Source organism: Sycon ciliatum, chromosome 1 (assembly GCF_964019385.1).
Source record: "Sycon ciliatum chromosome 1, ocSycCili1.1, whole genome shotgun sequence".
Lineage (NCBI taxonomy): Eukaryota > Metazoa > Porifera > Calcarea > Leucosolenida > Sycettidae > Sycon > Sycon ciliatum.
Window position 1 is genome coordinate 91,729,687 of NC_088643.1, and position 22,895 is coordinate 91,752,581.

At 45.6% G+C, this 22,895-nt stretch overlaps 1 protein-coding gene across 1 annotated transcript; it reads left to right on the plus strand.

Moving 5' to 3' along the window:
• The first annotated feature begins 62 nt into the window (after positions 1–62).
• Positions 63–22,151, plus strand: LOC135806458 (conserved oligomeric Golgi complex subunit 2-like). Its single transcript, XM_065320648.1, has 18 exons — positions 63–358; positions 2,765–2,830; positions 3,687–3,767; positions 4,075–4,184; positions 4,631–4,730; positions 4,961–5,140; positions 5,291–5,462; positions 5,661–5,764; positions 6,180–6,319; positions 7,008–7,078; positions 7,448–7,563; positions 11,648–11,719; positions 13,290–13,472; positions 13,753–13,825; positions 18,161–18,306; positions 18,663–18,796; positions 19,661–19,850; positions 21,472–22,151. The coding sequence occupies exons 1-18, from the start codon at positions 119–121 to the stop codon at positions 21,565–21,567; spliced, it is 2,274 nt and encodes a 757-aa protein (XP_065176720.1). The 5' UTR covers positions 63–118; the 3' UTR covers positions 21,568–22,151.
• Positions 22,152–22,895: the final 744 nt, after the last annotated feature.

Here is a 22,895-nt window from a genome sequence, read left to right on the forward strand (position 1 = left end):
ATTTGATTTGCTCCTTCACACTCAAAGTTAGTTTTTGGCTCATTTTTTCACTTCATCACGAATCTTCAAAGGGCAAAGCTGTTTGATGATAGACTTGAGGTGAGAGATAGAGTTTGTAATGGCGGAGGAGGCAGCTAGCTCCCTCTTGGGAGCAAGCAATACTCGATTTTGTTTTGCACGAGAGGAATTTCTTCGTGAGAGCTTTGATGTTGACGAATTTATTTCGTCATGTCGCCGTCGAGTGTCCTTGGAGACTCTCCATGAGGATCTTAGTGTACACTACAAAGCTTTGAGAAATGCGATGATGGAGTTGATCAACAAAGACTATGCTGACTTTGTATCGTTATCAAGCAGTCTTGTAAGTATAGCTCCATCAGATTAAATATGGTACAGCAGTGGGAAGAAATGAAGTACAGTGCGTATCGGTTATAGTGTGGTCGTGTAAAAGAATATACTGCCTACAAGAATGAAATCTCATATTTTCATAATCATAACATGGGTTTCAAGTGAACATTAATTTTATTCTTACACACAATGTTATCGCATAGTAGAATATATCGGTCCTAAGAATGGACTTTGTGTAGCAAAACATGCCAGATTAGCACAAAGTGTATCGTCTGTAGTAATAACATCTGTCCAGTGCAGTTCTGATCTGACTCGCATTGCATCGTAGTGCTGCAGGTTTGACTGTTGTGGTCATGGAACTCATGTTGCATAGCCACATGGTAAACTTATGCGACTATGAACACCCGCATGCACAGCAGTGATGCGTTGCATGTATGATGGCCTTCTTACTTCTGCACACATGCATATGATATGTCACACTTGATTTATCACGTGAAAGAAACATCAGAAGTAAGAATAGAAAGTCGTTTTTCAAACACCTACGCTATAACTGATACCTACTGTACGCTTGTAGTGGTCTGGTCTTGAAACGCTTGCTCAGAAATATACACCACCTTCCGAAATGGTCCCTTGGCTACAATTGTTTGAAACAAATAAAACAGCTTAATCCTAATTCTCAGACCGGGCCCATCTTCAGGTATAACAATCCAGTGCAAGGAATATGCACTAAAGTAAAGCAAAGCATAGAGTGAATACTACCAACAACAGTAGCAAGAAGCACACGATGCCGGCTAGAAACAGCAGCCGCAATCACCAGAATCCAGCAGCAGCATTACACATCTTCCAGCGAAGACTAAGCATGTACATCGCTATTGTACTATCACAATGCTTGGCACAAACTGAACATTTGAGTGGCAAATTGAAATTGGAGGTGTGTCGAAACATCGCCCAACAACCGCCAACCACTGTCCATGTTCACCACCGGCTTCCTCTTTCACATGAATAGGGATTCCATGATGTGTCGGTCAGAGTAATCTCTGCCTTTGCCTTTGAGCGAGGATTGAGGTGCGGGCTAACTGCAAGGACGCCACGGAAAGAACGTTGTGCTTTTCCAGTAATGCTCTCCCCAGGGCGTCCCCGGTGCCGCATTCCTCACTTATTGGTGATGCTCTTCGCTGCGCTTCCCTGCCACCCTCTCAGTCTCACCGGCTTACTCTTCATCACAGACTGGATGTCTGGTGAAATTGTCCATGAAATACAGAATGGGCCTTGGGTACAGCACCACAATTATTCATCCGGCCATGGCGCATTTAGTCCAAAATCCCCAACGTGAAGTCATCATCAAGTCCTGCATACGGCTATTTCGATCGTATACATGTAGATCTCATCGGTGAAGGTTGTGAGAGTACCGAGTGGCCAGGACTTGTAAACAGCACTGTTTATATATACAGAGATTGTTATTGACACCTCAAAAACGTACTGGATATTGAAGTGTCACCTCAATATTCAGTGTGATCTTTCAGCGTGCCATGATCTTTTGCGACTATAGTATTAAATGTATCTCTGTCCTCAGTACCTTACACGTATTGTGTGATCTTGTACTTACATGTACTTCTATTCTCTATGTGTTACTACTTATGGCACCTCAAAGTGTGCGATTGCGTCACTTCATACTCACAATAATTATCTGGATATTAAAGAGTGCTATTCACGAATCCTAGACAGATAGAAATCCTAGCCGTCCAGTACTTTTGCAAGCTTCACTGATGAGAGATGTATATGACAATAATTATCTGGATATTAAAGAGTGCTATTCACGAATCCTAGACAGATAGAAATTCTAGCCGTCCAGTACTTTTGCAAGCTTCACTGATGAGAGATGTATATGATTGAAACAGCTGTATGAAGGATTTGATACCAGTGTCTGCTAAAACTCGTAGTCGTGTTGCTGGTGGGGTGACAAACACAAGGCTAGGCAGAGAGCACATCTGGTGGGGTGAACGAGGCTAGGCAGAGAGCACATCGGGTGGGGAGTTAGGACTAAGGCTGCTGCTGCTTACCCTCCTACCAATCATGACACATGGTTATTTGTACCCGGTTGCAGAGCGTCGAGTACCTTAGCCAAGGCGTATTTCGTGTTTCGTCAGCATAGTTATACTGCAATGGCTCCACAAGTTGCTCGCGAGTCAGATCTCAGTTTCAGAGCAAACAAAAGAATACTTGATGAACTCAACTGAGTTGGTCCGGATCAAGGATTACTTTTTGAAGTAGTTTGGTGTGCTGGATTCAATAGCTAATGCTGCAAGGCCTGAAACGTGTCCAATGTGAACCGGAATTAAGTGTTACACCTCCTTTGATTGGATTTACTTCTGCTGTTTTGTAGCTTGACATGCTTGTTGTTTGGCTTTTCATTGCACAGGTGGGTCTGGAAAAAGAAATTGGAGATATTCTTGTTCCACTTGGCCAACTCCGAGAAGAAGTTTCGGTGGGTGGCACTTGTACCTAGCTTCTCTTTGACTGTTTAAAGCAATCATGATGTACTACAGCGCTGCTCAATGAATTCCGATCCTGTGACTCAACTCTCAAGTTTGCACCCTGCACCAGCTCACCGTCCCAGTGTTCGCAGGTCTAGGGGTGCACAGTGCCCGGCGTGGCATTGACTCGCTCGATCGGATTTCGTTGAGCAGTATTGTAGTTCATATCATACTAGTACCGTAGTTAATATAACTCGGATGGTGAGCCAATATAGTTCCAAGTTGGAAGGTTGTTGGTTTGCGCCTTGGAGAAGTGTTGGAGCTAGGTGTCAGGTCGCCGAATGTCTCAGTACTCCTTGTCAGTTTTGTGCCATTTTGTCGCACTCGCTGACTGTGTAAGATCTGGTTACGTTGGTGGACAGTTTGTCATAACTCGTAACATTTTGTCCTTTTCTTTTTTTCATAGTAGTTAATATACCGTATTTTTTTCTGGTACACTGTATTCACAGCGACTAGTTGTACGTAATACTCTTGAAGCCCTGGTTTTCATGAATTGAAGGTTTCTAGCCGATCAGTATGCTCTGCAAGTCCTGCCAGTCAGGACAGCTTCTTGCACTGCATTGTGCCGTGTGGTGCTAACAGGGCACAACTTGTATAACTTATGAGTCTTTCTTGAACTACCCGCTTTGATCAGAAGTAGTTGAAGCAAATTACTCATGTACGTGTTTGTGTGTGCGTGTGTATGCGTGTGTGTGTGTGTGTGTGTGTGTGTGTATGTGTGTGTGCATGTGCTTCCGTGTGTGTGTGTGTGTGTGTGTGTGTGTGCATGCACCGATGTATGCATGTGTTGTGTGTATATTCTTGTAGACAGTGAAGGGTACGGTGGACAATGCACGAGGCAAGCTGGAACAACTCCTTGAGCGGAGAGCTGAATGTGTCAAAAAGAAGGTACTTACTTCCTCCTTGTTTCATCCTCACTACACATACTACTGTGTGGTAACATCAAGAGCTTGTCTTGAAACTGAGGGCTGGACATGTAACGATGTAACGTTCATGCATGAGGTGCCACATGGTGCTCCACTCACAACTACTGTTGTACTTCCCTGGATGACGCAGGAAGGAGTGTGGTTCTCACGTTGTGTGCACTTCTTGCTAACTTCTTGGATGATAGTTTGACAAATCTCTTTGGACATCTCGTCTCATTCTTTCCTCACCCAGGTTTTAATGCTCTTGTCACTACTGTCTGTTTTGGTAGGCTGCACTGGAGCGCTATCTGGTCATTTCTCAGAAAATCGATAGCATTGAGCAATTCTTGCGCCTAGACGGTCGCGATCTAACAACAGCCGGTGTCGGTGGCGATGATAGGTGAGTTGCTACTAGTATTTGCTACGGCTGCCACACGGGTCTGTATGATTGTCATTATATAGCACATTCTAGGTTATGCTCAGCATCTGCCAGTAAAAGTCTTACACACTCTATGGCAATGTCTTTGAATTGCATGTAGCCCCTTTTTGTGTAGTGTTTCTCGCTTTAATTGTGTGGATGCTGAAGCATACCGATTGCCTTTACAAGACAAAGGCACGATGTTCTGTACATGGATTCACATGCATTGTACTATCTTGCTGCCATTCTTACAAAAAGGTCTGCAACGAAAGGCTCCTTCACCTTCCTTTGAGGCTTTGGCATAGAAGTTCATTAATTTTTCTGTATTCAAAGGTACTTTATAGCAGCTACCCGTAAAGATCAGTCGTTGAGATCGGACATTCTGAATAATGCCAGAATTCTTATTCAACTTCTCTTTGTTTGTGCAGTGATGAAGATGTTTTGGAGAGAGTGACCAGTGCATTCAACGAGCTGCAGTTTCAAGTTGAGCAGGCTGAGGACTCAGCATTCGTGTCTGCCATCACCCCTGTAAGTAGTCAACGTATGTTTCAATGTGACTGATAAATGTCTAAGTACTCATACTGTGTGTGTTTAATGCCTAGTCTGTAAGGTAATTATGTATCTCGGTCATGTCCATGCTTGCCTCCAGATATCCGTATACAGTAATCTGTATGTAAATGTGTTTGGTAGCTCATAGGGTCACTGCTTCACTGTGTTTGCACACCTGCTTGTATGTTTATGTCTTGTATGCTATATAGCGCATATCAGCTATCACATTGAGCTTGCAGTCCGGCTTGGCGAAGTCATTTCAGGCAGGGCTGGCATCCAACGATTCACAGCGCTTGCATCGATGCCTACGCACTTATGCAGCCATTGACCGGACATCTGCAGTGGAGGCTCTGTTTAAAACGTCTGTGGTTCGTCCATACTTGAGTCCGGTAAGGCTTTGAGAATCTACTGACATTATGTCCAGGAAACCCATGTTTTGTTTGTCTTGGTGATTTTGTTTTTAAAATATAGCGACTCGGTTTGTATCTCATGTCAATGCTGCTGCTGCTACTACTGCTGTTTGTTGTTGTTGTGTGTAGATTATTTCCAGTCGTTCCACGCTGGACGATATCTACCCACCTGTGGTCGACTTCATCAATAAGCACTGTGCAACCCTTGTCACGTTGACTTCATCGTTTCAGTCCAGTTCATCGTCTTCGTCATCGGCTTCATCCAGCGGTGATAGTAAAACTAGCCTGGCTAATATACAGGGTAAGCATGGCAATGCTAGTTTTAGTATCTTCCAGCCGTGGGAACCCACCCACCCTTTCTGCATGTAAATCGAAATTGATGGCTCCTAAGATGTTGCAGTATGTTGCCTACGATTTCTGCTTGCTCGTTGATGCAGACTTCAAATGGTGGAGCCTTGTATTCATCTGATCCCATTGATTTGCTTGGTTCTGCTTGCAGGAATTGACTTTCTTGTCAATGCCGTATGGCCGGAAATTGTAACATTGCTGTGTACTCAAACACCGACTATTTTCGCAGCTGGAAATCCGGACACATTTCATGAAGTGAGTAACTTCTGTCCTTCCTCTTTTCCTGCCCACACCTCTCTCTCTCTATCTATCTATCTCCCCTCTCTCTCTCTCTCTCTCTCTCTCTCTCTCTCTCTCTCTCTCTCTCTCTCTCTCTCTCTCTCTCTCTCTCCTCTATGTGTATTGCCCAGTCCTTATGATACTGTGCCTCCAACTGCTCTGTACGTTGTTTGTGTGTAACATATGACTGGACTGTAGAGATAACATCACGAAAGGGTCTCACCGGTGCACCGTGAACCAACACAAATCTTGAAAACACAACATTTGCGTGCTGCAAAAATTTTATCTCTTTGCAGTAGTGTGTTGAAATGAACCTGCAGTTTCTATCAATGAATTACAAGTATATACTGGAAGTACTAGTACATGATGGAGCTGGTATCTCTTGTTGCAGAACTACACCAAGACCATGGACTTCCTAAGCACCTTTGAACGTCTGTGTCGCACTCAAGCATCAGTGAAGCGACTTCGAAATCATGCCAGTTACAAGCAACTCCTGTCCAAGTGGAGTTTACCTGTTTACTTTCAGCTGAGGTATGGTATTGTGCTGCTGAAATGCTGCTACTCTGCATGTGTGTGTGTGTGTGTGTGTGTGTGTGTGTGTGTGTGTGTGTGTGTGTGTGTGTGTGTTTGTGTGTCTGCGTGCATGCGGGTTGCATGTGTGTGTGTGTGTGTGTTCTGTAATATGTTGTATGTAGTAGACAGATGGTTATCCGGTTCAGCAAGTAAAACCTGGATGGATAATCATATACAGTCAACTTCGCTAATAACGACTGCGGATATAACGACAATTCGTGAATAATGACAGAATTTCCATGCCCAGAGCAAAGTCCCATCCCACTGTAATACATATAATGAGACTTCGGGTATAACGACACTTCGCGAATAAGGACACCTTTTTGATGCCCCGCCGAGTGTCGTTATAAGCGAAGTTGACTGTACGCTGTCAGCGCCAATGGCCGTGCAACCTTGATGTCCCGAGTTCTCCTCTCTCTCTCTGTCTCTCTCTCTCTCTCTCTCTCTCTCTCTCTCTCTGTTAAAATCGGTTGACTGGTACTAGACTACTTGCTACGACTCGTATTGTACTTCAAAGTATGCTATTGTGGCTGGTATTAAAGTACATTATCGATTGCTTGTGAACTTCATTCTTTTTGTGTGAGACAGTGGACCCAGTAAAGACGTGATCTCCTATTTTAAAATCCATGCCCTGCCTGTTGTGTAGATTTCAAGAGATTGCCTGGGCATTAGAAGAGGTGTTGTACAGCGACTCGTTTTCCAGTCCGGCTGGCCAAGGTAAGAATAGAACAATGTAATGTTACGATTGTATAAAACAGTGATGTGCATGTTTTGGCAGCGCCAATATCCTGCTACAGCTCTGTGCAATGTGATGCAAGTGCTGCACTGTGTACTGTCTACCACAGTGAACATACAACATGGCAGTACGGTATAGATCTGTGTGTCTGTGCCTGTGTATAGGCTGTCTGTGTGCACCTGTGTGGAGTCTTGTTTTTAAAACAATTTCTGTGTTTCAAAAATTTCATAGATAGAACTTTTGATATTTGGTTGTCAATCCGTCCGAACAATGTGTCAGTGTTTGACATGTTCTGTTTGAATGTCATGTTTGGCAGTTGTGTAAATATTGTCATGCCTTCTTTTGCCCAGGCTCTGATTTCCGGTGTGTAGCGACCAGTACACTGTGGTCATCTCTTGAGCGTTGCTGGTCAAGATCAGTCTATCTGCAATCCCTTGCACATCGCTTCTGGAAGCTTACTCTACAGGTTGGCTCTCTTTCTGTGCGCGGTCGTGCATGTGTGTGTGTGTGTGTGAGTGTGTGTGTGTGTGTGTGTGTGTGTGTGTGTGTGTGTGTGTGTGTGTGTGTGTGTGTGTGTGTGTGTGTGTGTGTGTTGGGGGAGGGGAGCAGTGTGCGAGATCCCGAGTTCGAGACCAGCGCTCTCAACGGGGAGCATGTATTGTACTACTGTAACAAATGCGGTGGTACATGCGTGGACCACTTTGCATGCAAGGAACTGCGCCGACACCCACTGTCAACTGTGTTCTCACTCCTCGGATTGAGGGTAACATAGATGCAGCTAAGGGCGCGTTCAGACTACCGTTAACCCCGTCAAACCGTGAACCCCGTCAAACCGTGAACGGCATTCACACTACCGGTAAACTTGTGCAGCTTTCACCGCGGCACCGAAAAGGGATTTCCCCCTACTGACAGCCCGAGCATCTTTTGCCATGCCAACCAATATGGCGTCCGTGCGGGGGGCAGTTTGGAAAAGTTTTTTTTGCCGAATCGTGCATAGGTACTAGGTATATAGCGGCCCGCGAAGTTCAAATACAGTGTGTATTAGTTCACATCGCACAGCTAAGTTCTAGAAGTTAGTTATTATAGTATTGAGTCGTCTGAATATTCCTCCAGTAGAGTATGGCTGCTATGTTCGCTGGTCTTTCTCTTTTGCAGTGACGTGGCGCATAGGTATATAGCGGCCCGTGAAGTTCAAATACAGTGTGTAAGTTTCCATCGCACAGCTAAGTTCTAAAAGTTATTGAGTCGTCTGAATTTCCCTCCAGTAGAGTATGGCTGCTATGTTCGCTGGCCTTTCTCTTTTGCAGCAAAGTAGTGGTAGAGAAGAGGTGTCTCTGCCCGAAGTAGACTGTTGCAAGCCCACGTGCATCGACCTGTCCGTAGTGTTCAGTCCAGGTATCGCTCCCTGCGAAGCCACGATAGTGTGAATCTTCAAGTTTCTCGCCGATCTTCACGCCATGACGTTCTTCTTCTTGCAGCGGAGGATGCTGCCTCGTCCATGAGGCGAGAGCGGCGCTGGTGGTCAATTCACCACACTGGTGGCCAACTGGGTTTCTGGGAGACCAAAGTGAAGCAATGGCATCGCATTGCGGACGAATTTGGGATGCCAGGAGACGCTGACGACTATTTGGACATGCGTTATTTGCGCACATACAGAGTAGACTGTCGGACGTTTGAGTTCCTGCTCCGTCAAACCTGCAATGACCTACAGCGAGAGTCAACTAGGTTTCGGACACCTGTACCCCCTGCCAAGCGCCTGGCAATTTGTATGCACTGGCTTGCGCATGATCTTACGTTTGACCAGCTAGGCGAGCTGTATTGCATTGGGGCGTCAACTGCCCATGATATTGTGCATGCTGCAGTCAGTGTTTTTAAAAACATCCTGGTACCAGCAGCCATCAAGTTCCCTTCTGGTAGGGAGCTGGAGGACGTCATCGCTGGCTTCAGTAATCTAGCTCAGCTGCCCATGTGTGCTGGTGCGATCGATGGTACTTTTGTGCATATCAAGAAGCCTGCTCTCTGGGGAGACAACTATTGGTGCTATAAAAACTTTATAGCAATTCATATGTTGGCAGTGTGCGATGACCGCTGCCAATTCACTTTCGTGGATGTCGGCAGAGCTGGTTGCGTGGGAGATGCTTTCAGCTACGCAGAAAGCTCTCTGCGCCGACGTATTGTTGGTGGCCGGTGGCTCCAAGATTTGCACCGCAACTTTGATGGCACCACTGTTCGTCCCTATTTGATAGGTGACAGTGCGTTCCCTCTGGAGCCTCAACTGATGAAGTGCTACGACCAGGCACGCTTCCAACACCAGACAAGGTTCGACAAGGCACTGATATCATCCCGACAGAAAATTGAGAACGCGTTTGGCTTCTATAAAGGGCGTTGGCATGTTCTCATTGAGAATTTCATCCGAGACCCGGCTTTTATGAGAGACGTTGCATTGGTCTGTGCAGCTCTCCACAATATCTGCCAGAGAGAGCCAATTGCGAGTACAGTACGACATGGAATGCCGACGAAGCAAATTACATTCGCATAGGACCAGAATTGCCACCAGCGGCACCTGCAGATCTACCTGGCGGGGGCGATGTCCGCTTTGCAATCTCTTCAATGCTGTGATAGCAGACTGTAGTACTGTATAGTAGTTACTATTACAATCCAAACCATGCAAGTTCACAACGTAACTGCTACTGCAGGCTATCACGTTAGTTTGGTCAATGCAATACTATCATCATCATTCTTTGTGCACTTGCTCGCAGGTGCAGAATAAAAGTGTAGAACTAGAAGGAGAAAAACAAGACACACCTGACAAGGCGAGGAGTATGTGACATCATGCAGGGAGTTTATTTTGAGAACAGCTTCACAAGCAGGGATGCGTTGAATTCCTTCTCTGACTGCCTGACGCCAGCAGCTCTCTTTTCTCTCTGTTCTTCTTTCTTCTCCTCGTACTCTCTATTCTCTTTTGCTTTGGCTTCATCGTATTCTCTCTGTTCTCTTGCTTTGGCTTCCTCATACTGTCTGCGTTCTCTCTCTCGTCGGTCTTCGGCTTCTTCTCTCTGTGTCTCAATACGCAGCTGGAACTCCTGCTGCGCCAACACTCTTCTTTCCTCTGCTGCTATTTCTTCCTTGCGCATTTCCAACTGGATGGCTGCGAATGAATTGTCTGTTGATGCTGGCCGCTTGCGTGTGGTCTTTCGACTTGGCTTCCTGCCCGGCTCCAGATCTGATGCCGAATCAGAGTCACCATGCGGAGTTTTCTGTCCGACACCAGGCATGTTTACTTGCACTGGTGTGACAGGGGCTGGTGGAGCTTCTGCCCGGGCTTCTTCTGCTCCTTCGTTGCTGATAGCAGTATCTACATTGTTCCCGCCTGGTCCAAAAGACTGATTCTTGAAGAAGAGGGAATGATATTGAGGGAAATTCGCCCAATCTTTGTACGCAGCCTGCAAGAACGCGGGAGCAGCACGAAATAAATATGCATGTCATTTGCATGTCATTTGCAGTACGCATAGGAGTGTATACAAACCCACACACTCATGCATGTCAACAGTCCCTGAGATACGCAGGAGTACATCGTCAGTAGTACACATGTACATGTAGGAGGATGAAATAAATAATTATGATAAATGTAAGACACATAATCATTCATGATTACCTTGAGGTCGAAATCACTTTCCACAGGAGCACCTGTGCGGGTTTTCAGCCTAAATGTCCGGTACATCTTCTTGCCCGTCCTTCGAACGGAATCTATCTTATGCTCCACATTTGATGCTGTGACAGTAGGCCACCCCACAAGCTTCCCCATGTCGTTCAGCTTGTCCGCTATCATAGTTTGCTTCTCTACAGTGGTCAATGTTTTGCCTGACGAACCAGCAAAGACTTCCACGTATAGGCGCATGATCTCCTTCTCCATGCCCTGGTCAAATACTGACTTCGGCATCGTGAAAACACTGGTGCTGAATAGAGTCGAGTCACAGTCAGGGGAAATACTAAAATAGTCACACACCATAGAGGAGTCGAAACCGCAGAAGTGCGTGGTAGACAAGAGTCCAAACTAGCACGTGCTCCACTTTTTTACTGCCGGCAACCTGTTCCCAGCGCAGCAGACGCGCCAGTAAAACTTTCCCGCCGGTAACGTGCCAGTAACGTCACGTGATCAAATCACATTGGCAACTTTTCCATTCCGTCACTTTTTATCGGTTGTCTGAACGCGCCCTTACGAGGTTTCGCCCCCTTGTCGGGCCCTAGTTGAGACTTACCATCTCACCACACCGTGGTAGCTCAGGCATGGTGGTGGCCTGACACAAGGGAAATTTCCTAAGCTGGTTGTGCTGGTTGTGTTTCTCAACACAGTTGTATAGCCGGTTGTAACACAGACGTGCACACTGTACTTTACTTACGACATGTTTTGCGCATTTTTTAGTACCAGCATTGGTATATGGATAGGTTCATTTGATTCATTTATTATGGTTTCATGACTATACTGGAGGTGTGTTTGCATATGTTGTTGTGAGTTGTGTTTTCATGTGTTGCATTGCTTTCATGTACAGATCTTGTCACGGTATTGTTGCTGGGTGACTGAGATACAGTTGGAAACAAGTTCATCAGACAATGGCAGTCGGGTGAGCTTTCGCCATGCTTGATGCAATTGTGTCAAGTCATTCTATCTTTATGGTTGGCAATCGGCGTGCAGATGACCAGCTATTAGGCCACCCTTTGTTAATTCATTGTTTAACGTCCTTTTTTTCGCGAAAAGGTATGCGGGAGGGCGGAAAAAAAACAAAAGCCCATTCCAAAAACTGGAAACCCCAATCAAACATTTTGACCAGTAAAGCATGTGATATACCGTACTGGCAATATATGTTGCCGCGTAACGCGTAACGCAGGGGGGTGCGGCGTAACGCTCGACCAGGCTAGTGCGACAAATTTTCGTTGAGTTCGTAACGCGCGTCCGGCGGGGTGCGGCGATCTTTTCATTGCAGTTTGCACTGCAAAAAAAAGGCTGAAAACTGTGAAAGCACGTGTACCGCGTGGTGAAAAGTAGTTTTTGGAGGAAGCGCTCTTCCCCTATGTCACTTTCCTTTTGATGATCTTTTTGTGAACAGATCACTCTGATAGTTAAAATATACAGTCTTCTATTGATATCGTTGTCGCCCTTTGCCGTCGGGTTTGTAACAGTTGGATAGCAACTGAATTTCTGTGCCTTCAATGTGGATGAAAAGAAAAAATGATGCGGCAAAAGCAAAAAAATGATGCGGCAATAGCAAAAAAGTGATGCGGCAATAGCAAAAAAGTGATGCGGCAATAGCAAAAAAAGGACTGCGGCAATATAGAAACCTGTGTAACGGCTCCTGTGCGACTTTGCATGTAACGCCCTGCGTGCGGCAAACATGTGCCAATGTAACGCTTCATGGCCTCACTGCGGCAACATATATTGCCAGTACGGTATACAATATTTCTGGGTCTAACGGCACTTGCAGGCATAGAACAACACTCTTTGATGGTACATTGGAGCACATGCCTGATGAATCCAACAAAATTGAAGATTCCGCAAGGACTGCTTGCAGTCTGATGTGGAATCTGAGTTACACGAGGAGTGGAGGCAGAGAATGTGACAGTGTGTTTGGCCTAATTCGCTCCTAAAACCATAGCAATTCAAAGAAAACGTTCAAACTCCGCCACCATATTACTCCCGAACTCCAGACCTTCTTTGGCCTTTTTCTTTGCTCCACATGGTGGACGTTTCTTCTTCGATTTATTTTTGAGTTATTGCAGTTTGTAGTCCGATTTGTGGCGTGCCCCTTTTTTTATTTACAACTTCGCATATTATTGGTACTACTACTTTCTTGTTTTTTTTTCCGGTCGGAGGCAAAAAGGTACGCGGGCGCGGACGTTAAACAACGAAAAAAGAAAGGGTGGCCTTAGTAAAGGATCTAATGTTTATAATAAATCAACTTGTTTGCTAGCTGCTTGCTAAACATTCTAGCAGAATGATCTTCATAGTAAACCTACATGACAGTACTATGTTGAGCCTTTGTGATCTGAATGCAGACTCTAACCTTTTCTCTTTTTGTCAGGTACAACAGTACCATGCGCGTTGTGCACTGGACACTGTTGGAATGCATTGTGTGTTGTGTAGTCATTGCTTTGTTACATGCATTGCGTATGTTCTTTCACTATTCAACAATCTAGGACTTCTCTGCAGGTACAGATAGTGGCAACGGCAGCCGTGGTGGTACCTCCAAACCACCAAGTGTCTCTCCCCCAACTGTCAGTAGTGGTGGTGACAGCAATGGAAGCAATGCATCTGGCCTGACAGCTAGTTGTAGACAACTTGTTGATGTCATCCTGGATACTGAACAACTACTTCACAAGGTGATTGAATGCCTGCGGAAATTTGTTTGAGAGTGTTGTTGAATGTCACATTGCACTGCTCCTTACAGCATTTGTATGGCTTCCAGTCTACTCGACCACTGATCCAATATGCCTGTACTATCAATGTTGTCTTCTGTTCTGTTACTTGTGCATTCTGTACTGTAGCATGTATATGTGTGTACTGCGTGTGTTTATCTGACTGCTTACTTGTTCATGTGTGTGTGTCTGTCTGTCTGTCTGTCTGTCTGTCTGGACTGGAACATTCCTTATTGTTGATCAGCTACCAGCGTTTCTGTCGGATGAAATTCAGCCACGTCTTGCAACATTCAACTCGTCTCCTCAGCTTGTTGGAGGTAAGCGATGGTTATAGAGGTACCGGTAATTGAGTTTCTAATGAGGTTACATGACTGTAGACCATCTAACTTTGAAGTAGTCTTAATCCTGATTCATTTCGCGTACGGGAAACGCATCGCATCGCGAAAAAGTTGACTCGAGCTCAACGATTTCTCGTGCGCGAAATGAAGTATGAATCGGCCTTTACCATCCGAACTACATTTATGGGGTACTCCTTCAGGTCATGGACATTTCCACCACCTTGCTGGGGTTGAAAATGCGCACTCCCTTCAGAAAGTTGGCAGCAGGCTGACCAGACGTTGTCAAATACTTTGACATCTTCTCTCCAGCCTTCTGATAAGCACTGGCGCACAGGGCGCACAGCTCATCATCATCACCATCCGACAAGTGATCACCAGTAACGAACTCCTGGCTCTCCTCCGGTGGCATGAGCTGATAGGCTTGCGTATTGTACAAAGGGCGCTTCAGGACATCATACGCGTCCAAGCTACAGGGATTGCGGCTTTGCAAGGCATCAGTCAAGATTGTGAACTTCTTGCAGTGCTCAGAAATGAACATATCCTGCAAACAAATGAGTTCACGCTGCATGTGCTCGTCCTTGAACATGGCATACAGATCACGGAGGCAAGTGGGCGGCTGTGCTGATTGTTCCATCTCTGCTTGGAGAAAGTCAGGATAGTGCTCCATGTGTTGGCTGTGCTATTGAACACAGTCATACCAGCAATTCCATCTTGTTGATATGGGATTAGGAGCCATAGTAGAGAGGTTCAGTGATTCGTTGTCAACTCGTAAACGAAACGAGCTCGATTTCATTTTGTATTCGGCTCGTGCAGTGCCCAAAATCGGTTCAGTGACTCGTGCACGAGAAGACAGCGAGTCGCATCATGATTGCCATGGTAAATATGGCGGAGAGAAAATTTGAAAGATCTTTCTGCAAAATTTCTTCGCGCAAAGACTTTTTTAATTCAAACGCGCGAACATTCGAACGTCATGTCAGCACATCATCAAGAACTAACTGTTCCGACCGTGACAGGGCGTTGCCGATGTCCTGCCAAGCCTTATTCCCTTGCGGTAAGGCAAAGACGGTTTCATGTCCGAAGGACAAGATCAAGTTCAGCAACTTGATGTCATCTAAGACTGCAAATTTCCGAATTCTTCTGCATTCTACAGGAGTTGCTCCAGAGGGAGACACGGGGGTGGAGGGGGACGTTGGGGGAGCCTGCACTTCACTTGACATTGCGGAAAAAGGAAAGGAAAAATTCTTACCAAACACAACGAAAGTGAAAACGAAAGAATCGATAATCAACAAAGATGAAAAATTTCAAAAAAGTTTTCACACTTTCTGGGGCAGATCGATCTCGGAGCTGCATACGAATTAGACAGGCCGGATTCGTAAAAACGAATCTTCTGAACGAGATGTCAACGAGACTCTAACCCGGACCGGGTGTCAGCACTCGTTTCGTTCATGAAAAACGAGTCACTGAACTGGCTTTCTCTTCACCGAGGTTGGTTTGCATGAATGCAAGAAAGCGAGATGTCCGGCCTCCAGCAAGGCGAAACATCTGGCTGAACTTGGTTACAAACGGATTCAGCTGCTTGAAGGGCTGCTTGAACGCGTCCACCACCAGGTTCATTACATCAGCCATGCATGTAACATGTAGGCTGTTGGGAAACAGTGCTGCCAGTCCGTCATTGTAGACCTTTTTCATGTAACTGGCGTTGTCAGTGTTGAAGCATATCACACAATGAATCTTGATACCGTATGCATTTACAGTTTGCGCAATTGCTTGAGCCACCGTCGAGTGGTTGGTCTTGTTGAGAAAGACAGTGCCCAACAACTTGGTCTCCAGTTTACCATCACTATTCGGCTTCAGGACAGATACGAGTATGTTCAGTTTACTATCACTATTCGGCTTCAGGACAGATACGAGTATGTTCAGTTTACCATCACTATTCGGCTTCAGGACAGATGCGAGTATGTTCAGTTTACCATCACTATTCGGCTTCAGGACAGATACGAGTATGTTCAGTTTTCCATCACTATTCGGCTTCCGGACAGATACGAGTATGTTCAGTTTACCATCACTATTTGGCTTCAGGACAGATACGAGTATGTTCAGGACGTATTGTCCAATGTCGTCACTCATTTCGTCCAAGATATGGCGAGATCCTGCCCTGCTAGTGACTCCATAAGCTTCTTGCGCTCTTGATCGTGCACTAGCGGCAGGTTAGCCTCTTGCAGCTGTTTGCCACCAGGTATCGCCCCTCCGTTCTTGATTCGCGTCTGTAGAAATTCCCTCACGCGCGGATGGTCCGTTTGGGACAAGGGCATGTTCACCACCATCATCATGGACACCCGCTCACCACAAGCATCCGTCTTTTCGGCACTGATGACAGCAGTGCGTCTCATTGTCCCTTGCACGGTTCTTTGCGTTTTCAGTGGAGGTCCGTCAGCGCTCGCCATTGAGTCTCTTCCTATGCTTGTGCTTTGCTGAGGACAGGTAAATCTCTATACTCGATGTACGGCTGTGGTCCACTACCTGGTTGCAAAGCTTGCAAAACAGCTTTCCTCCATCCTCGTACAACACATGGCGAAATTGCTGTGCTTCTTCCTCAGCAGAAATATGCTGATCCTTTTTCAACTTGTCAGCGGCTGGTTTGATACCGGTGTCGATCTCGCAAGTAAGCCACTTAAAGCAGACTCGAAGAACTTAACGTCGGAAAAAAGACTCTAAGCCCAAGGCAAACAGGAAGTTTTCAAATATTACAGGTGGTTTTTCGAATATCGCCGGCGGTTATATATTGCGGATGATTTTTCGGATATTGCGGATACTGCAGACTTTGTTGAAATCACGGGGAAACAACGAAGCCGCAAAATTGCAAGTTCATGGAGGGACAGTATAATGTATGTGGAATAGCATTCTGGCTGTGGCACCAACCTGGTGTCCCGGAACGCCTAGCAAATGCATAGCAACAGTAAAATATTGTCAGAATACTCTGAAAATTGGCCTGTAGGTGCATTTTCGTGAAGGATGACCAAAGTCAATGAGAACAACCGCCACACATAGCAACCACCATAGTAACGATGCTGAATCCATTGAACAAGAGTCACAATACCGGTATGTGGAAATTGAAGTGAGCACTGATGATTACAGTTGCATTCTACAAATAAGAAAATACAATGTACTGAAGTACGGGTACATCTATGGTGGAGTTTATGTTACAAGCGTTTGGTCATCAGACTTATTAACACTGGCAGTCACACAGTTGATTGTTCATGTGCAATGTACATTAGTGCAGTGTGCGTGCAATTCACTCAATGACATGATCCATATCAGAACAGCACTCCATAGTAATTTCTTTCTAGTTTCATGGCAATGAGTTGAGTATCAAACCACAGCTCACTTGTCTTTGTCACAATACTGGTAACGAATGTCTCCAGTCTATCAGGTGCAATCTTTCGGATCGTTCCTAGCTCTTATAATATTAGGACCGAAAATTCATTTTGGGCTACTAGGAGTTTAGATTGCGATGAAGAGCGATCCCACAGCTCGAGAAGAAAGCACTATTCTGCATAACTTGAGGTCGCTGAACACAATGGTGGGTGTTTCCAGGACGTGTACGGTGCACCCACGGGGAAGGATGAAAACTCCAACTAAAAACGACTCCTTACAACAAAAAGCTCAAACTACAGTTGTCCCAGCAAGCTAGGCACCAAAACGAACAGGAAGACGTCAGCTATCAAACGCACCAACTTTCAGCTTTGAAAAAGAAAGCAAGAATAATACCGTAAAGTACCGTTGATCCCCCCCCCCCCCCCACGCCAAGTCGCTTCCCAGCTGGTTTTTCGGCAGGGGGCGGGAATTAGATCAATGCTGTCAAGTGCAGTACAATGAACTACAACTTGGAGGATGTGCTGGATTGTGCACATTTTCATCCTGGATTGGCACAAATTGAGTACAGCAGTGCATGCGTCGGTTCAACATCGTATTTTGTTGTATACGCAGAAGTCGCTTCAGAGGCAGAACATCGACAGGGGGCGGGAATTAGAGAGGAGGCGGATCAACGGTACTTTACGGTAAAAGACTGCAATCAATTCCATGGTGCCACAGAGCTTCGCACACGTGAAAGTTTTTTTCCGCTGGTTTGTCACGTGACTGAACTCCCTACATGTAGTGCTTTACCTAACACAGCAGATGTCAGTGACTCTAAAGAGTTAGCTGTTGCTTATACCCTGGCAGTACATGTATGTGCGAGCCCAAGCCCCAAGCATGTCAGTCCAGCAGCAGTTCTTCATTCGCTGATCTTTGTCGTGTCCATCCTCTCACTTGCAGATGGTATGCTCGAATCACGTCTTGCCATCAAACAATTGCAGCCAAGGCTAAGCCAACTAGTGTCAAACTATCTTTGTCAGGAATGTCTTGTTCACCTAGATGCAGCCCGTACGATTCCCAGACTGTACCGGCATACAAACCGTACTGTAAGTGAATTTTTCTTGCATGTACCATAGTGTGTGTTATGCCTGCTTTTCAACTCTCTATATGCTGCAATTGACACTGTCTGACTTCTAGCAGAATATCGTTACAGCACCAGGGCGAAGAGAGCTGGTGTGATTTTGGAATGCAAGTCTCTAGGGTCGACAGTTGTTTGGCCAATGTTGGTGCTGCGTTCTCAGTGTTATTCGGCTTTTAATTTGCATTTTAGAACTCAATCTCAAGCTCTGTGTCTTTTTAGAACATTCTTTGAGTCTAACATTTGACCAACTGTGGTGCTCCTGTGTGTGTGTGCGTGTTTGTATGTATGCGTGCGTGCGTGTTCCTTCGCATTGTTCATCAGGCCCCAACAGCACCAAGTGCATACATCTGTGCACTGGCTCAGCGTATGCAAGCGTTCAGTGAAGAGTACAGCCGCTGTGCAGCATCCTTCATACCGTCTTGGTGTGGACATGCACTAGCTCAACTGTGCATTCGGTGAGTTGTTATTGCTCTGGTAACTATGAACATTGATGCGGACGGTACTAATTGATTTAGATATAGTGAAGAGTCAGGGAGGCCATGCCCAGCAGAGCATGGTATCGTGCGTAGCACGGGGGTAGTGAGAGGTCACGTACCGTCTATACATGGCGACAGACAGGGGAAGGACTATGCCGTGAATGGGTGAAAGGCTAACATGATACAGGATAGGACAGTGCACACTTTCACTTTGGTGTACATGTAGTATTTCAGAACTACTATTTCTCTGTGTTCCAGCCTTTCTTTGTGTTTTATATGTATCTGCAGCTGTTCTACAAGCTAGACACTATGTCAAAACTATGTTGCGGGAATTGGGGGACTGAATTGAACCTTCGAAAAGTGAATAGGTTGAGGGGTCAAGAACAAACAAAATAACACTCTGTTGCAGAAATATTCACCTCACAACCTTCTCCCGTCCTTGGCTACACCTGTTCACATAGATACTTGTATACTGCAAACTTTCACCAATGAAGGCACACCATCAGGGATGAGGAGAGGGATGTGGATACAGAGACCAATAACATACATGTGTAGTGCTACCTTGAATCCCTGTACATGTACTACTATGCATGCTACTGTATTAGTTTCTGCATCCACATACTCCTCAATCCTGATGATGCCCCATGGGTGAAAATTTGCAGGACATCTATTTGAACTGGTGTCGCCAAGGACTGGAGAAAATTGCGCAGTGAATATTTCAGCAGCAATGACACGGTTGCAATGGAGCTTGAAAGTTCTTATCATTTAGTTATAAAGTCAGGTTCATGTACTGATAAGAAATAACTTGTGATTCTGTACTTTCTGCGCGGTATGTTTGCTTAGCTACAAAGCCGTAGTATCTGAGATCCTGGGGTCGGTAAAGAAGACAGAAGAGAGCTTGCAACGCTTGAAACGCACGCGGCGCAGTGCAACACAGAAGGACACCAGAGGTGATGATGCTACTGGTGAACTTAGTGACGAGGATAAAATACGGCTGCAGCTCTTCTTGGATGTACGCAGCCTCGCAGAAAAGGTTTGTGATTGTGGTGCTGATGGTTGCTCTCTAACAGTCGATGTGCCCACTGCTGCTGCTGCTGCTGTTGCTGTTAGGACTTGGCATGATCACCTACTGTGATTAGACTGCTCACTCAAAACCTTGAAAGCGTGTGATTTCTTTGCCATGGAGCTGCACACCCTGAGGGTAGAGCTATCATGCTTGGAAATGTGTTCACAACTGTGACCACACTGTGAAAGCTTGCTGCTGATCATGCCTCTATAGACTAATATAAGCTGTACTTTCTCATATTGCCACTGAGAGTTTTACTGGTAATACCTGCCAGGTGCTCTTCCCTGAGAGAGAGAGAGAGAGAGAGAGAGAGAGAGAGAGAGAGAGAGAGAGAGAGAGAGAGAGAGAGAGAGAGAGAGAGAGAGAGAGAGAGAGAGAGAGAGAGAGAGAGAGAGAGAGAGAGAGAGGAGAGAGAGAGAGAGAGAGAGAGTAAGTTACATTTATAAAGACAGGTAAGTCTAACAAATGAGGACTGAGACCTCTACAACAGGGTTTTTACGCCTGAAAGCAGGTGCATGATTTAACAAGCAGGTTGTCAGTCTAGATTTTATGCGCAGATGGAGAAAAAGCGCAGAATTTTGTAATGAGATGAAAAGCAGAAATAATAAGAGATAATAAGAAAAGATGAAATGAAAGCCTGCTCACAACCCCGCCCAGCCTTGCGAACTGGGTATGGTGGATTAAGAACCCGGTTCAACGCTCGAGCAAGCGCTCTCCACTCAAGGTGTTCACAGCAACTGATAGGAACTCATATGGGGAAATTATAGAAAAGAAATAATAAAATAAAGAGAATAAATTTCAACGCACCTCAATAAACGGAGCCCCACATACAGTACCTCAGAAAAGTGGATCTTCCGACCAGTGTTTTTGTTGATGCCGCAACCAGATGATGTAGCTGCTTCGCAGAGACGTCTTACTGCACAAATTACAAATAAATTTTATTCTTCGATTAGAAAATCCAAGCGCTTTCAGAGCCCTCCGAAGAGAGTCCGGGATGAAACCACGCACACCTACCTCAACCGAAAAAGAAACGACCTGCCACCCGTTTGCTCGGCATTGATCGGCCAGATCCGCATACCGCCTGTCCTTCCGCGAGTTACTGACACTGAATCTGTCCTCAGCACAAACTGTCAACTCCATCCAGAATACAATCCTACGACTCGTAGAGTACAGAACGAGAGAGAGAGAGAGAGAGAGAGAGAGAGAGAGAGAGAGAGAGAGAGAGAGAGAGAGAGAGAGAGAGAGAGAGAGAGAGAGAGAGAGAGAGAGAGAGAGAGAGAGAGAGAGAGAGAGAGGAAAGGGAATACTGTATATAGGATATAGGAGTAAACCTAGGTTAGGTGTCAGTGGTGTGAGGGGTTTCTGATGTAGGTGACCAGTGCCTCCCTTCAGTACGTGAAGTACGATACCATGTGTGCCAAAGTGCTTTTCAACCTATTGCCGGATTTCTCCACCGAATTTGTTTACGTTACACAAAAGCATGTGCATGTTATGGATGTGTTTGTTTGCTATATTTTAGCCAGGGATTGACTTAGTATTAGCCCAAAATCTAAAACTTGTGTTGGCTCAATATTGTTTCTGCTTGCAGATGGAGGACCTTGGCTATCAGCTGAACAACACAGATTCCTACGCAGAGTTGTTTGCACTCGTACAACCATCAGCCTCACTCATGTCACCCAAATAGATCCTACACAGGTGCCCGTCGATTTCTTTTCCTGTTTTCCTGTTCCCGATTGCGGAAACCAGGCCGCCGTCTTGATAACGATTACTGTACACTCTATCTTACTTTATTCTGTATTTTTTTCATCATTACTCTCTGTCTGCTCCGCAGTGCTGTTTAGCAGTGGTCTTTACCCACTGTATGCTGTGTACATAGAAGCAATGTGTCACGTCTATTTTACCAATCTTTAGATTGCCTTCAGCCTTTCTGTTGCCATTTAATTTTTGCGCTAGATTTCAAGCTGTTGAATACCGTTTTAGTATTTATGAAATTACTCCTTTTTCTGTAATTGCTGCTGCTCTGCCACTGCTGTTCTACTTGTACATTATAACTACGCCCCTGTTCCCAATTGTGTGACCCGGATTGCCTGCTGTGCACGTATGACTTCACTCCCATTATCAAGACAATAGTAATGCTTTACTGGCAAGGCGGCCATTATGACATTGTCTTGTACACTGATCTACTACATCAGTCATGATGTATATGAAGAAGAATGTGCTCTTTGCCTCCTCATGACTGTTCTGAACCAGCTAAACATACAGACGTTATTGTTGTCGTGTACGTGTGTCTTGCTTGGCTGTGTTCTGTGGTGAGGCAGACTGGGATGTGTGTATGGCAAGAATGATGATCAATCATCCCCCCCCCCATATTGTGAGGTGATACTGTCGTGCAGTTTGTACTATGTGTATCACCTACCACCATGCAGTCTTGAGAACTTTCCAGCAGGTGTTTGAGAACCTGATAATTTTTGTGAGAGTGGATGCCTGGATGGTAACTCAAATCATGTAGATACATACTGGTGAATTGTACAGTCGAGAATAGACTATACTGCAGTACTGGTACACGCGGAGAACACGTTGTGGTGTACAGTCAACTTCGCTTATAACGACAATCGGCGGGGCATCAAAAAGGTGTCCTTATTCGCGAAGTGTCGTTATACCCGAAGTCTCATTATATGCAGGGTTCTAGCCAAAGGGGGTAGGGGGGGGGGGGCGCAGCGCCCCCCCCCCCCCCCCCCCTGTGAAAAAGTGCCGCCCCCCCCCCCTACTCATTTTCCGATTTTTGTGTTTTTTCACGCCATTCAACGAAAATACAGTCGATAGTCACTACTAGAGGGTTCATAAAGGCACATTTGTGAGGGGTGAAGTCCGGGGTTCACCCTGTATGTTGCATTTTGCATGGCAAGACAATTTTGGACAATGGAAAAATGGGTCATGGGGTAACTTTTTCCCATGCCCGCCCCCCCCCCCCCCTACTATATTGACCTGGCTAGAACCCTGATATGTATTACA